The sequence below is a fragment of the Carica papaya genome, chromosome 9 (genome assembly GCF_054855325.1).
Source record: "Carica papaya isolate Zhongbai chromosome 9, ASM5485532v1, whole genome shotgun sequence".
Lineage (NCBI taxonomy): Eukaryota > Viridiplantae > Streptophyta > Magnoliopsida > Brassicales > Caricaceae > Carica > Carica papaya.
In genome coordinates, this window is record NC_142317.1 from 35,520,784 (window position 1) to 35,537,561 (window position 16,778).

The 16,778-nt window shown below is 35.1% G+C and overlaps 2 protein-coding genes across 3 annotated transcripts; both read right to left on the reverse strand.

Moving 5' to 3' along the window:
- Window positions 1–481: 481 nt before the first annotated feature.
- LOC110812704 (PHD finger protein Alfin1-like) lies at window positions 482–6,030 on the reverse strand. 2 transcript variants are annotated; one of them, XM_022039536.2, is made up of 5 exons: window positions 5,540–6,030; window positions 5,296–5,328; window positions 2,364–2,592; window positions 1,014–1,140; window positions 482–889 (listed from the first exon to the last, which is right to left on the reverse strand). In XM_022039536.2, the coding sequence occupies exons 1-5, from the start codon at window positions 5,634–5,636 to the stop codon at window positions 617–619; spliced, it is 759 nt and encodes a 252-aa protein (XP_021895228.2). In that variant the 5' UTR covers window positions 5,637–6,030; the 3' UTR covers window positions 482–616. The 2 variants fall into 2 exon arrangements, with proteins under 2 accessions (XP_021895228.2, XP_088066837.1); XM_088210711.1 differs by lacking the exon at window positions 5,296–5,328 and having other exon boundaries at window positions 5,540–5,785.
- A 3,373-nt stretch (window positions 6,031–9,403) lies between these two features.
- Window positions 9,404–12,393, reverse strand: LOC110812714 (uncharacterized). The gene is given in 2 exon segments (XM_022039548.2): window positions 9,404–11,004; window positions 11,007–12,393. Coding segments are annotated over 2 exon segments (2,703 nt in total). The 5' UTR covers window positions 12,286–12,393; the 3' UTR covers window positions 9,404–9,580.
- Window positions 12,394–16,778: the final 4,385 nt, after the last annotated feature.

A 16,778-nucleotide genomic window follows, 5' to 3' on the forward strand; every position in this document is an offset into this window, starting at 1 on the left:
AAAAAGAAGTCTATGACAATGGCAACCTCGTGATTTCACAAGTCCCAACATCCCTAACACTACCGTACTGCACAGTAGCATGTTGGAAACGAAAAGATACCGGTGCTCAAAGAACAGGATTAAAGAAGACAAGGCATCATCAGAACTTCATAGCTGCCAGCCTTGCAAAGGCTGTCGATCATCTCGCCACGAAGCTTGTGCATCACAGCCTTCCAATTTCAATCCATAACGTAAGAAACACAAAGCACCCAAGATTGGGGCTTCCCTCACTTCCCAAATGAAATATTTACCAAGGTTTGAGAAAGCCACAATACAAACCCCACAAGCTACCTACTCGACTCCCATACCAGAGCAGAAATTCATAAACATAAGACTTCATTAACATTATATAGAACTATATCTAGTTTCCATAAACTATTTAGAAACACAAATTCCCAAGAAAATTAAACAGAACAGTAACCAAGAGTAACAGAACTTAAAATCCCACAAGCAGTCATTTGAATTCATTAACTAAAATTGACGACGACTCTGTTTCACTTTCAAACTGTAATGAAAAAGTTCTAACCCTTGTCTGCTTTGTTCAGTTGGTGTCGGTCTCCATCTTCAGATCCTACCTTTAGACTCTAGCCCTCTTGCTACTGCAGCCTGGGCATTTGTACTGCTTGATATGCTCGGCCTTTGCAGGTGTTATCTTTACACATTTGCCATGGAACCATCTCTCACACACATCACAGCAAATCCAGAATTCATCAGTGGCATAGTTATCACCACATGCACCACATGTTGCACCTTGTTCGTCATCTTCTTCTTCTTCATCAGCACTCTCATCCTCCTCCTTGACTGGTGGAGACATCTTCACTGGCTTACCTTGGGGCTCAGATTGACGAGACTGCTTAATAAAAACACCCAAATAGCATGAGATCAGAACGTAACAAAAAAAGTTGTTTTTAAGTATATAGGGGATATGTAGCAAGGAATAACATAAAAATTTGTGTAATCAGGAAATCTTCAACCTTCCCACTTGATTTGCTTTTGGTACTATTGTTGTGATTAGCAGATTGGTCCTTTGGTTGTTTAACATTCCCTGTCACAACTTCAAAAATCGTAGGGAGTTCATTTATCATCTGGAATAGCCTCTTCCTGTAAAATTCAGAAACAACCAGAATTAGCACTTTAACCTCTAATCAATAAAAGCATACTTTCTGAGTGAGCTGAAGCCAGCCGACCACACTTCCTTCCCTGTTGACACGAGCACATTCCCATAAATTATATGGCATACCTACATCATTTATCACTAGAATGATAACCTACCAAGTTGATAAAATTGCCTTACTCATTAGTATTCATGAAATTCCAGTGATTATAATCAACATGATTTTAGAAGTTTCATATAAGAACAATTTGTGTTCTTTGGGAAGATCAGCTTCAGTAAATCCCCTAAATAGTGTAATTGAATCTATGATCTATTATTAGCAAATCCAATAAGGATAGCATTATTAAGCAAACAAATAAAAACTTAAGTCTCCCAAACGAAGAGGTTTACCAAGACGCAATATACTATGCAGCAAGGGCATTGTAATATCAGTTCTTAAATGTAAAAAATGAAGTACCCAACACCAAGAGATCCTCTCACCGCCATCCAAACCCTTTTCCAATAACCCTTCTCCCCATCTCCCGCTCCCTTTTTCATCAAGCCCAAAGGGAAATGAAATAAAAAATTATAAATGCTCTCCAGAGTAGCCATAAGTAAACAACACAAGAAATACAATTTGTACCACTACCTGTGTTACAGGTCACTACACACATTCCCAGCAAGCATAAGACGGAGTGATACTAACATAGAGATATTTTCATACTGAGATAACAAGCATGGTTTGCTATAGCAACAAACCTGAAAAAAGCATCCAATTAATGATTAAAAGCATTTTAATGAGAGAAAAGAAACCTTTTTTTTTTTGAAATAGAGACAAAAAACAACTTAGCTAAAATTTACAAATGTGGATGAGGGATTATCCAAACTACAATAAATTATTCTATCATCTTCACCATAATTCTATGACATTCAGCAAAGAAAACAGCTTTAAATTTAAAATAAATAGTTCACATTTATGAATACTTAAAAAGCAACTTGTGGGCAATTGTTTCCACCAACAAAATTTTGGTATTGCTCTAATCAGCTATATAGAAATACCATTAGTAACATGCAAAGAAAGGAAGCAATACAAGACTTTCAAAGTGTTGAAGAAAAAGCAGATACTGAGTGCAACCTAACATTGACTACATGTCAATTCTACCAAGGAGAGAATGGCAGCGGCTAAATGAATTAGTTCTGTAAAGAGTTAGAAGGGGAAAGATTGCTTTACCTCTCATTCTTACCAAACCCAAAGCGAGCACCAAAATAAAATGAAACAGAAAGCAACCATGAATCACTGTGAACTGCAACCAATGATAACCAGTCTTTCTCTTGCATCCCGTCCCTTGCAAAATTTATTCCTAAAGCTGGCTCTGGAAGCTCAGGTGGTACCTCCTCAACAGGCAGGTTAACTTCCCATGTCTCATTTGGGAGCCCGTACAGACACAAGTTCTCCTTCTCTATATAGGGCAATCCAAAAAAATATTCAGAAACTATATGTAATTCTACTACATTCTGAGCATAGCTAAACCTAAAAACAAGGAGAAGTGGAACATTTTGAATATCTTATATGCTGCTAAAAGGGCACAACCAGAAAGTAACATAAGCTTAGAACCCTTATTCCAACTGATTTAGACTCTTCAAGAATAAGTTCAACATGAAGCAACCACTGCAGTAAGTGATCAACTTTAATTTGATTACACTCGGATCTTAACTACTTTGGGCGTCTTTACAACTCCAGTCAGGAAAAGTAAGACAAGGTGAGACAAGGAAAGACAGTTGGAGATATATCTTAATATAGTTTCATACGTGATTCCTAACCGATACAGAGTAGACTTCCAATATCATCTATTAGAAAATTGTAGACTCAGAAGATAAGAAATGAATGTGTTAACAGTTTAGCAGTCAGAAATTAGGTTGTCTTTTTCAGGACACAGAAACATGTCTTGAATGCAAATAGCAAGAGTAAATGCTTTTAATAATATAACAATTTACAGAATATTTAATACCAGTAAAGCTGCAATATATTAGTACCAAGCAATATAGCACACATCCTGTTAGCATAGAGGTAAATAGCTACCTATACCTCCGGTAAAATGGCCACACCCACAAAGCAAAGGCAGCATACATTCTGGAATAGATATAAACATGCACACAGATAGACAGAAAAGCAGAGTAAAACTACTGAATGATTTTTATAGCAATGAACATTCTAGTTTGATTATTAAATAGTAAAGTATTGCAATTTGTAGGAGTAGCTCAACTGTACCAGAGCATTCAAATATTAAACAGTTCATAAAATTGCATTATGTCACAGTGCAACTTCAACATGAAAATGTGTTCATCAAATAAAAGAGCGATTGTGTTATATCAGGAAAGGAAAACTAAAAACTAAAAATTCTCAGGAAGGGAATGAGAATGATAGCTCTCAAAGGCTTAAGGTAATACAATACTCTAAAAGTAGAATGAATTGTTACGCTCTAGACACAAGCTAGGGTAGACATCCTAATGATCATAAAATGGCATATTTGGAAACAAACTAGGTAGACAACAAAATCTTAATCACAATAATTTTTTTACTCTTAAAAAGTTAATCACAAATAAGTGATAATAGATTTCAACAACTACTACTAACTACAAATTACAAGTTACTCTTCTCAGGTAGCCATTTAGACGTACAGAACTATGTATCCTTTTTCAATTCAATAACCTAGGTAGTGACATTCATAACGCATTATACACTGGAACCCCAATGAGAGTCTAAGTTTGGAGGACGAAAAACGAGGAGCTAAAAAAAGCTAGTATTAAAATATCATGTTGTGAATGAAAATGTATTAAGTTCCACACTCCAGACAGATTTTGTAAATAATAGCCACCATCCAGAAGGCACTGCTAGAAATCTGGAATTTTCCCAAATCAAGCAGCAGAATGGGGGCATGATAAAAATTGCAAAGATGAAAAACTCTTACCAAGCAATCAATAGATAAGAATGACTTTGTGAAGGCCCCCCCAAAAAGATAGTACTTTATCAATGACAAAACAGTTATTATAGAATTAAGCACTCCAAACACTTCGCTTTTATAGTCAATGAAATAAATGATGAGTTATGCAATCAAAGTGATAAATGCACATATAAATAATAACAGTGAAACATTTATAAGCTCCTGGAGAAAGCACGAAATCGTAAAAAACATTGACAATCATGAAATTTGTATTCTAAATAAAAAATTAAATGAGGATTCCAATTAAGTATTCTTTCTCCAAGAAAGGGGTCTGCGCCATCCGGCAGAATACAAGTTGAATGTTATGGGCGCAACATATTAAAATTTGAATGCCCTATTTCACCAAATAGCAGAACTAGCAGTTTAAAGAAATTGAACTGCTGCATGGTGCTTTCCCTGTCAGGCAGACTTGTGGATTGATTTCAGGGATGCAATAAACAAATAAAAGTTTGTTGTTCGACAAATCCAGTTACCGTGTTCATTTAATTCTGCCCGTGACACTTGTAAGCTTTCTAGATGGCCTGCGGTTACTATCCGGAAACAATAAATGTTTGCATGTTTCTATCATCCACTATGACACTTGTAAGATTTCTAGATGATCATCGATTGCTATCCAAAAACCATAAAAGATCGTGCATTTCTATCAACCAAATCCAGTTTCCTTGTTCTTCCAGTTATCCCATATGACACTTGTAACTTCCCTAGATCGTTTAAAGTTCGGATAGAAACCAAATACAGTTTCATTTCACTTCAGTTGCATTACTCTTACCTTAAATTCAAATTTCCAGTGGGTCATTGCAACAGGCGCAACAACTGTACTACACATTTCCCAAGTTCACTCAACTATTAGAGAGTAAGAAAGCAATAAAAATAGATAAAATATAGGAAAAAATGGATAAAAAAAAGGCGCAATAAGTGAACCACTGAAAAAAAGAGTTGCAACCAACTGCCTGAAAACACCTCTTTCCTTCAGGGATTATATAAGTGAACCACTGAAAACAACCCAGCTTACCACTATAATTCAAAACCATACAGTCAACATGGTGTAAAAACCAGATAAAAATAAGCACCCAAAGGAAAACCCAGAAAATTCAGAGATAGAATATTAAAGCTAGAAAAAAAAAAAAGAAGAAAGACGAAGTATTATTCGAGTAAACCCACCAGGATCACACTGTTGGTAAAACTTCTCCACATCTGCAACGACCCAAAACAAAATTAAATTAATGAAACCCAGTAATTTTTTTCTGGTACAGAAACAAAACCCGCTAATTACACACACGAATAAGTCCGCAACCGAAGTAAGGTAGAAGATACATACGTGCGTATACATGCACAACCACATGCTAAAGAAATTCAAACACTGAACGAAAGAAAAAAAAAAAGGGTGAGGAGCAAGAAAACGAACCAGTTGTGAGAGCCTTGATCAAGCCAGCACGCCTGCCCTTGAAGTCGCTATAGACCTCGTCAACAGTTCGAGGCACAGGATGCGGTATTCCCTCCATTTCTTGCCCCTATCTCCCCTCTTCTCTTTTCACAGAGCCAAACCCAATAAATTCAACAACTGCACAAATACAGACGCGAAGCAAACAGAAGAAAAAAAAAATAAATAAAGAAGACACGAATGGAAGAGGAGGTATTTGGGTGTTGAATTGAATTGAGAGTAGGGGAAATATGTAATGGTAGAGAATGAGAATAAAGGCGTCAAATTTAGGGTTTTTGTTTTGTGGGGCGCCTAGGGCTTGTTCCCCTTCAGCCGATTTGGGATAGAATTGTGCTATCTGGGTTGAATTGAGTTGTGAAATCGACAGAAGAACTCCACAAAAAGGAGAGAAATGGAGAGAGGAGGAGAAAGGGTTACATGATATATGAGCATCAAAAGGACAAATTTGGAGGGGTGAGAGGGGAGAGAATGGAAGCAAATAAAAATAAATAAATAAATAAATAAATACATTAAAAATGGGTTTAATATTTTTTTTAATTTTAAAAAAAAATTTATGACAGAGATTGGATTAATCTTCAGATTGGATTTTGTTGGGTCCTAATTTTGGGTGATTTTGGTAAATCTATAAAAATTTTGGGTGATTTTGGTAATTTTCTATAAATTTTGGGGCTTAATTTGGAATTTTGGAAAATACCCATTTGTTCTTTATAATGACACGTGTCAAATTGTAATTGGGTTTGGAGATTATAGAGGGAAAAGGAGAGGACCATTTTTTCTTATATCTATAGGTCTCTTTTTTTCTCTTTACTCTTTACTCTTTTCTTCTATTTGTTCATTACTTTTTGTTATTTTAAATACATTTTTTGGTTGAGTGATAAATAAAGATTATATCTATATCTATATCTATATCTATCTCTATATATATATATATATCAAGTAGTGTAATATTGACAATGTCAATGTTCTAACACAATAGTGTATTGAACTCCCTTAGTAATTTCATTAATAAAAAAAATTAATTTTTAAATAAAAGATACTTCAAACTTATTCACCATTAATCGAATTTTAAACTCTCGAATACGGCTCAAGTTGATATTTTATTCGATAAAAAGTTTATATATATATGTGTGTATTTAAATTGTTTTCTAATGTTTTTAATAAATGCTATCAGTTAAATGACAAAAAATTTGATATACAAAATTTTTTAAAATAATATACTAAAAATAGTATCATCAAATTGAGACATATAAACTAATTTAATAATAATAATAATAATATGATTCATTTAGTTTTATATATATATATATATCAAATATTGTAAAATTGACAATATTAATAATCTAACACTATATTTAAAAATATGATTCATTTTTATTAATTTACTAAAAAATATAATTATTATAATTGAAATTATAAAAATATTTTAAAATTTAAATAAATTCATTTATATTTAAAAGAATTATCGACAGAGAGAATTACTTGAATGTTGAGAATCTAATTTTACATAATTCCAGTAAACTAGAATTTTTAAGTTTGACAAAATAGTTTCATATTTAGTTATTAACTTGTATAGATGACTCGAACTTTTTTTAGCTTTTTATTTTTTATTTTAATCAAAATTACAATAAAAATAGCTCAATTAGCTTTTACGGTGTGTTTGAACGATGATTTATTAATGTGTGGTACAGTAATTTCATGATTTTACCTTATTTGTTTGTATTTTTAAACACGCGGTATAATTTTTTACTAGTTATTGCATGACTATCAAAAATACTATTTTTCTTATTTTTTCAAACTATCGAATCTACGGTTTTGTGTGGTTAGGATAGTTTTTTTTTTCTATTTATACCCTCACTCTTTTTTATTATTTATATTTATATTCTCGTTTTTACATACATATATATGTATACCGTATTGCCACTTCATTTTTTTTTATAAAATTTGTTTATTTTATTATATATATATACATATTTATTTAATTATTTTTTATGGTTGTATCACCCTAAAAAAAAAAATTTATTTTACATGAATACCTAATCATTTGGTATTGTAATATTTTGCAAAAGCTTCAAATTTGGTCTCCTCTACATCCTAATGTAGCCCTTGAGGGGAATTTCATTTTGATATCTTTAGAATTTTTATGTTTTTGTTATAAGTAATGAAAGATAATCTAATTTTATATTCATGAATATCAAAAATCGTCTATTTGTATATAGATTTCGTTAAATTAGTGACGTAAAAATAAGTAATTTCAAGAAAATTTGCGAACGAATAACAATATCTGATATCGTGATAGTTAATATGTTATTAGAGAAAGTTATGTTTTTATAAGATATTAATATTTTTCGAAGAAACTACCGACTCGAGAGAGAAAATGAAGAGATACATCAAATATTCATTTTCGACTTTCATCAGGAGTAATTATTATTGTAAAATATCTCTTTAATTTCGAGAATTCAAGTAATGTTTTCTCGTACATTGGTTGAGTGAGCTTGAATTCAAGATTTTCTTGAAATTTAATGTAAATAAATATCATATTTATAATTAAAATGTGTCATTTTATGATTTTATTTTTCCTTGTGAGTTAGCGAATGCAAACCTACTTATACAAGACTATCGAGCTTAAAGTCTTAGTAAAGGTTTTGTAAGTATCATATTTATTTTAGTGTTAATCCATTTTTAATCACCTTCCATGTTTCATTTATTATTTTATCAGTTTGATCTTTGAAATTCTTTTTAAAAATAAAATTTAGAAGTAGGATGCAATTGATTAATCCAATTTTTTCAAGTCAAAATTTTTGAAAATTGAAAAACCAAAACTTGCAAACACAAATCGACTTGGATTGACTAATTATCATGTATGAATCGATTTAAAACACCCATCAAAACTAAAGAAATTGATTCAAAACAATTTACGGAACTAATTTTGAAAAAAAAAAAAAAACTTCATTTTATAAGTTTAATTGGTTTTAATCGATGAATACTCAACCCTAATCACAGACATCTTAATTGACTTGATCGAATCAAATTGTCCTTTACATTTGGTTTGAATAGAAATTTAGGGAGTGTGAACTTGTCAAGAAAGTTTGGTGACTAAAACCATAGTAAATTCCTTCATTCTATTGAAAAAACGATCTCCATCTCTCAACTTTGAGGTCGATAAAGAAATTTCTGTTCATAAAAGTATATCCAGGGGATCGAGATTGATTAGTACACCATCAAAATTAAAATTTCCTTGTGTTTTTGTCCAAATTCTTACAAATATTGCATCATCTTGAGACTACAGCTTGCAGCTATGAACTAAGCATGAAAATCTGATATGAAAAACTGTTTCAGCTCATAAAGAAATATAGCATTAAAAGATGAGGGCAATAACATATGCTTGAATCAAAGCAATGGTTAAGAGTGCCGAACTATTCTGGACTCGTTAATTTCTTCGACAAAGGCCAATGGACTGACACAATTAAGGAGAAATGAGAGGAAATGGAAACAACTGAGTTGTAATAAACTGGTAATGTAAGTAGAAGATTGTTCATGACTATTTCAAATAAATAGTTTGAGAGATCCAATGGTAGAAGCAAGTGAAGGTATGTCGCCTTCCGTTTTCTACCATAGAATTTCCAAAACAAAATTAATATAGCCTGACTCGCCTCCAGATACCAGTTATGCAGAAGAAATGGGGCTTAACTGGAAATTGTTTTATAGGCTCAAATATTTGTTGAGTTAGTTTCCTGGTTGAGACTAGTGATAGTAGAGCAGTAGTATAATGGAGAAAATTTAACACTCTCAACAGAAAACTTCAAAATTTTAATAGCAGAAACCAAAAGGTAGTACCAGGGTGAACAAACATGAAATATATGTAACCGCTAGCAATTCACAATCTGGAAAGAGTCTCCTTTCAACTATGTACAATTTCATCAATAGTTTAAACGATTTAATGACCCATAAGAGAAAATGAGCAAGTTTTCCTACAACTTCTATCTATATTACAACTTACTAAGTTGATTAACTCCATTGATCAGCACGAGATCGTTCATGTTGGACTGCTGCAATGTGAAAGAAACCAACTACATAAGCACCCACAAGTGTTGACAAGAAACCTACAGGAAATCCAACCCATGCCATTTCCCATGAAAACCATGATTCCCTGTTCCTCGTTTCCTTTGGCTTAGGCTTTATCAATGATTCGCTACATGGTTTTTCGATTTGATGGCCACACAATCCGCTGTTGTTGGCATAACATTCTGGATCATTCAACCTGTTCATTTGAGGACCATCTGGAATGCGACCAGTAAGCTTGTTATTGCTCAAGTCCAAATTATTTAGTTCTTCAAGCTCTGAAAATGATTGCGGTATTTTTCCAGACAGATTGTTGTGTGCTAAATCTAAAATCTCTATGCTTTTCAAATTACCAATAGTCAATGGAATATTGCCTGAAAGCTGGTTGTGTGAAAGATTTAATGCCTTGAGATATTTTAGACGACCTAATGTATCTGGAATTTCACCTGATAATTGGTTATTTGAAAAGTCTAACAAGGTGTATAAGTCGAGGTTTCCACCAGGGAGATGTAGCTTTAACTTCTTCCAATATACTTCTAAGTCATGGTGTATGAAGTAGTTTAGGTTTTCAGTGATGGAAAGGAGGGTCATATTGTCTTTTGGCATATTCATAATCCCTGAAAAGTTTCCAAGGCAAGAAGGGATTTGTCCATGAAGGTTATTGGAAGAGAGATCGAGGATCTGAAGATTATCAAGGGTTGACAGATGACATGGGATTGAGCCTGTGAGAGAATTATTTCTAAGATTCAAAACACAAAGAGAGGATATCCGTGAAAGAAATTCTGGAATTTCTCCTGTGATACGGTTGTCATGGAGATCAAGTTGTTTAAGCTGCCTCAAGTTTACTAGACTCTGGGACAAGTGACCAGAAAACTCATTCTCACTTAGCACAAGCATTTCTAATTTTGGCCCAAAAGTACCAGGAATCCTACCAGAGAACCTATTTGCAGACAAATCAATCTGTGATAGCTGATTTAGATTGGAGAAAGATCTAGGGAGAGGCCCAGATAAATTGTTTGCAAACAACTTAAGCACGGATATTGCAGCATCTTCACTAATGTTAACAGGCAACTGTCCTGAGAAATTATTGTTGGATAAATCAAGATATTCTAACTTGTGAGACTGAAACAAAATAGAAGGCAGAGGTCCTGCAAGTAAATTATGATGTAAACTTATTACATGGAGATTTAGTCCTACAAGCCACGGAGGAAATGCTCCCCGGAGCCTATTCTCAGCCAAATCAAGGAACTTAAGGTTCGTTATAAATAAATACCTTGAGAAGATAGGGTGCATGGGGATTATTTCCAAATATATATATATATATACATATACATATACATATACACACACGTACATATGAAGATTCATAAACTATAAATAAATAACTTAAGCACGGATATTGCAGCATCTTCACTAATGTTAACAGGCAACTGTCCTGAGAAATTATTGTTGGATAAATCAAGATATTCTAACTTGTGAGACTGAAACAAAATAGAAGGCAGAGGTCCTGCAAGTAAATTATGATGTAAACTTATTACATGGAGATTTAGTCCTACAAGCCACGGAGGAAATGCTCCCCGGAGCCTATTCTCAGCCAAATCAAGGAACTTAAGGTTCGTCTGACTTGTAAACCAGGTGGGAATATGACCAGAAGCATTGCAAGACCTCAGAGACAAGTAAGAAAACATGCTCTTTGGATTTGTGCTCGTAATTTTCCAGGTAAGCTTGTTTTTCCCAACATCCAGATAATTCAAATTTTCCATATTGAACATCCACTCAGGAATCAACCCCGTCAACAAATTGTTCTGAAGCTCAAGTGTAACCAACTTGCTCATCTTTTGAACGGATTTTGGGATTCCACCTGTTAACTGATTCCCACTGAGTCTCAGAGTTGAGAGGTTCAGCAAGTTCCCAATCTCAACTGGTATCTGCCGGCAGAGTAAATTATCTCGAAGATACAGGTTTTCCAGCTTAGTCAAATGCACAACTGAATATGGCATTGCTCCAGATAATCTGTTCATGCGAACTGAAAGCTCCCGCAATTCAGTGAGGTTCCCAATCTCCTCAGGAATCTCTCCATGCAAATCATTGTAATGCAAGTATAAAAGTTTCAATTTGCTAAGATTACCAAGTTCATTGCTTATCATCCCCTCAATCAAATTCAAGCCAAGATCAAGAAACTCCAAGTTGCTCAATCGAAACAATTCGGAGTCAATAGAGCCATAAAAGTTATTGCGAGTGAGATTTAGGTATACAAGTCTGGTTAAGTTTGAAAAAGCAAGTCCCGAAATTTCACCCCATAACATATTATCAGAAACATCAAGATGCAGGAGAGATTCCAAACGAAAGAGAGGAGCCAAAACAGCAGCTGTGAATACAGCATTTAGGGGAAAAGGAAGAAGAGAGTTGAGATGAAGAGCAGTCACCTGCTGTGAAGAGGAATCACAAGCTACTCGCTCCCATTGACAGCAATCGGAAGTCGCATTCCGCGAAGAGAGCAATGCGTCGTCAGTGGAGTAGTTTGCGGCTACCAGATGTTTGAACTGAAGAAGAGCTTCCTTCTGATGTGGAACGCAACACAAAGAAGGAGTACAGAAGATGAAGCACAGAAGAAGAAGAAGAAGTGGTTGAATCAACGCAGATGCGGCCATTGACGACTGAGTCACTCTCTACTCTTCTTCAGCTCTCATTTTGAGAAGATGGCCTCTGGTTATGGAACCAGGTTGACCCACGTTGACATGGAGTTGACCTTGAGGAGAGAGAAATATCCTTAATAGAAATACCATGTGAATGGACACGTGTCTTATTTTCATTGAGTCAACATTCATGTTTAATTTGATGTGTTTAATAATAACGCGGTGTATAAAATATATATACATATACACACACGTACATATGAAGATTCGTAAACTATAAATAAATACCTTGAGAAGATAGGGTGCATGGGGATTATTTCCAAATATATATATATATATACATATACATATACACACACGTACATATGAAGATTCATAAACTATAAATAAATACCCACTTACTCAATTTATTAAAAATAAAAGTATTAGACCTATTATACAACTTATTTTAATATTAATTGTAACTACAAAAATTATATATTAAATTAATAAGTAAATTTGTAGATAAATGTGTAAAATTATTGCAGAAAATAAATTTTTTTTATTATATATTTGTATTGTATTTTTATTTTATATTTTATTAAATTGGAGTCCAAATTAAATTCAATGTTAGAAATAAATATTTTTTTTTGGTGAAAAAATTATTAATTTTGAGATTGTTGAAATAAACATATTTAAAATAATATGGAGTGTAAGTAACCTAAAACACCTTACTAAGTGTTGGTTTAGAAAAATAAAAAGTTTCAATAAAAATTCTAATCTCAAAAATAAATTGTTGCATTTTTCATAAAAAAGATATATATATATATATAAATATGAGTAATTGAGTATCTCTTCTCAATTTCTATTTACATATGATGGGGGCAGTGGGCTGTATTGTGGCGGTGTCAAGTAATACCGTGGCTGAGGCACCGGGTTGTACTGCGGCAGTGGTGCCTGGTGGTACTGTGGAGGAGCAGGCTCGTGCCGGGGTGGCTCGGGATCAGCCTGCTGTAGCGGAGGCTCAACCTGCGGTAGTGGAGGAGGGTCGGGTAACTCCCTTCTCTCCTCTCGCCCTTGCTGGGCAGCTATGAACCATTCCATCATATCAAATAATCTGTCTACATCTTCCCGAAGCGAATTATCCCGGGTCGCTCGGTTTAGTGGGGGTCTTCCTCTCCTCATTTCTTTGCACCTGCATTTCATAAGGAATGGTTGAGTAAACAACTTATCGGTGAGTATTTCTCTAAGCATTATTGTGTAAGGGATGGGTCCGAGGAAAGCAACTTTGATACCAACTTTAACGGCCCCGGAATTTAAATGAAAATGTATATATTAAAAATCTTAAATGCGGAAACGTAATAAAAATTTTGATTAACATCCCTTATATAATAGCAAAAAACGTACTCAAATCATGAAAGAATAAGCTAATTAAAAGTGATACTCAAAATAAAAACTATAAATGGAGCTATAAAGTCATTAGGCGTCTAACTCGCCATCTTCCTGCGGAACGGGCTCGGGAATCACGTCTTCCTGATCTGAAATAATTAAGTAAGGAATGAGCTACACTAACTCAGTAAAGACATCACACTATCTCACTAACACAGGAGTAAAGGTTGGTAGAAAACAAAAACAACCAATTGAACATAATTTATAACAAACTCATTTATTAACATAAAAACATTTACTGTCCACTTATCTCGGTGAGATTCATGAAAATAACCTATGAAAACAATAGCCTTATAATATCATGAAATCATACACACTTTATAACATAACACATATCATACATTTACATTTCAATCATCAAAAGACAGATTTCATCTTTTACCAGCCTACTAGTATCCATGGGGATCCATAGGGGGTCCCCGCTACACGTGAACCATTAACATTTACAACCTGATTGCAGGGCCGTCCCCATACCCCGTCCGGTATGGGCGCCAAAACACATAAGGTCTCCATACCCCGTCCGGTATGAGAGACCACATTCCCGGTAGGGTTCTCTACGGACCCGGTCCGTCCACCATCTCCCAAGATATCTAGTCAGGCTCTCCATATTATCCACTCATCAATTCACATAACCTTTTTACCATTTTCCTTGGTCTCACTCATTCAATCATACACAAACCTGTAAACCAGTAATTGACACCAAACAAGACAACACAGTATCGGGTTCACCATAATACCAACCATAATAAAAGAAACCATAGTTCATGCATACGAGACCATAAAATGAATACATCAAACATCATTCTGCATTTAATACTGAAAAATAGATCAAGCGACAACTGACCAACAATGTACTAGATTCGGGCTCCATTGGCAACCTTAATCAATTTCACATCTATAAAGTCACAAAATACCGTTTAATTATTTATTAAGCTTTAATATCGTTATAGGAAATAGGGTGAGGGGTCCTTACTTATTTCGGGGTCTGAAATCGACTCTATAGTGTGCCTACGGGCTGTCCCTAATTTCCCTGAATTTTTTTCGAAAAACTGAAACGCACTACCGGTACCTGCACGTGTCATAAAAAATTCCAAATCAGACATAGGGCCCCTTTCGACCAATATCGGAATTCCGGCACGGCGGCTCCGCCGTGCTCCGGCGACGGCGCCTCCACCTGCGGCGGCGATCCGCCTCGGGTTGGCCGTTTTCGGCGGCGATCCGCCTCGGGTTGACCGTTTTCGGCCGAATTCGGCCAAACTTGCATTAGTCCATGTGATAAAACAACCCTAGGGCCCTCGGTGGACCAAAAAATCACGAAAAATCGAGACTTACCGGCGGCGGTGCTCTCGAGTGCGGTGGCTCCTCCGGCGTAAGTCGCGTTTTGATGTTTGGCTCCGATCAACATGTAGAGAAAAGAATGGTGATCACAGTGGTATAAAATTTACATCGAACGGAGGCCGGGAAGGGCTTCATCGGAGGCAAAAAAAAGAGGGGAGTCGCGGCGGCGCCGCCGGACTTCGGCGGGGTTTTCCAGCCGATTGGCCATTGGTTTGGCTCCGATTTGGCCATAGGCGGATTCAGCATCAAAAAATAAGCCAGGGAGAGAAAATTTACCTCGATTAGCGGTCGGAAACTTCTCCGGTACTGCGGCAAGTGGCAGCGGCCGGCTCCTCCGACGTCTGGTTTTTCTTCTCCGGCGAGGCACTGGCGTCTAGGGTTTTGTGGTCAGGTGTGCGTGGGGTTATTTATACCATTTGCCTTTTAATCTCAACCGTCCATCAAGATTAAATCTAAACCATCCGATTGCGATTTAATTGGGATTAAATCTGGGTCGTCCATCGCGATGCGATCTAGGCCGTCTGTACGCGTAAAATCTGGGCTGTCCGTGCGCGCGGGAACGAATCTGGGCTGTCCGATCGCGCGCACGCGGATCGCCCACGTGGCCCATCCGGTGTCAGCGTTTCCTTGCCACGCGGCATGTCCTGGTTGGCCCGGGCTGTTGACGTGGTACAATTTTTCTAAATTGCGTTTTGACCCCTCAGTTTCTGATTTTCTTTTCAAAAACACCCCCATAATCCAAATTTTCACCCATTTTTTCCAAAATCAATTTCAATTAAATCCAAATAATATTTTTACCCAATTTTATCATTATTATTATTTTTATTTTCATTAAATTAAATTAAATTAAAATCTTATAAATTAAATATATAAAAAATTAAACTAAAAATTCAAATACAAAAATAAAAGTAAAAAAAAAATATTTGGGTGTTACAGATGCTAGCAGTTAATCACGGAAGAAAGAACTCAGTGAATCGATATTACTAAGTAATATCAATAAAATAGAAAAAAATTATTTTTATTGTATATTTTCTCTAAAATCCGAGTTAACATATATATACACACACATGTACATGTAAAGAAGATAGAAAAGTAAATGTTGTTAACCAAATCGACTGAATCTATTCGAACTGACTGAATGATTCGTCTTAATTCGAGCAACTTCATTGATGCTATTAGGCAAGTGTCCAAAGAAAGTGTTATTTGACAAATCAAGGTATTTTAACATGTGAGATTGAAACAATCCATAAGGAAAAGTGCTTAAAAGCATATTATTATGATGTAAACTCATAACCTCTAGATATAGTCCTGTAAGCCACTGAGGAAAAAGGCTTCCTGGAAATCTGAGCTAAGTTCATTGAACTCAAGACTACTAAGGTTTGAACCTAGTTGGAATATGACCAAGAGCATTGTAAGATCTCAAAGATGGGGTATGAAAACATGCTTTTTTTAGAGCTGTCTACTTTTCCAAACATACAAACAACTCAGATTCTTCATATTAAACAACCATGAAGGAATATATCCATGAATATCTGCTTGCATAATATACAATCTGGCAGATTCAGAATTTTCAATTTAGTCAAAATGCACCATCCAATTTGGAATTACACCACATACTTTTTTCATGCAAGTTTACAGCCTCTGCAATTTAGTGAGATGTTCCCGATCTCGTCGTGAATCTCTCTATATAAATCATTATAGAGATGGAAGTCTAAGAGTTTCAAGTTCCTAAGACTGTCCAA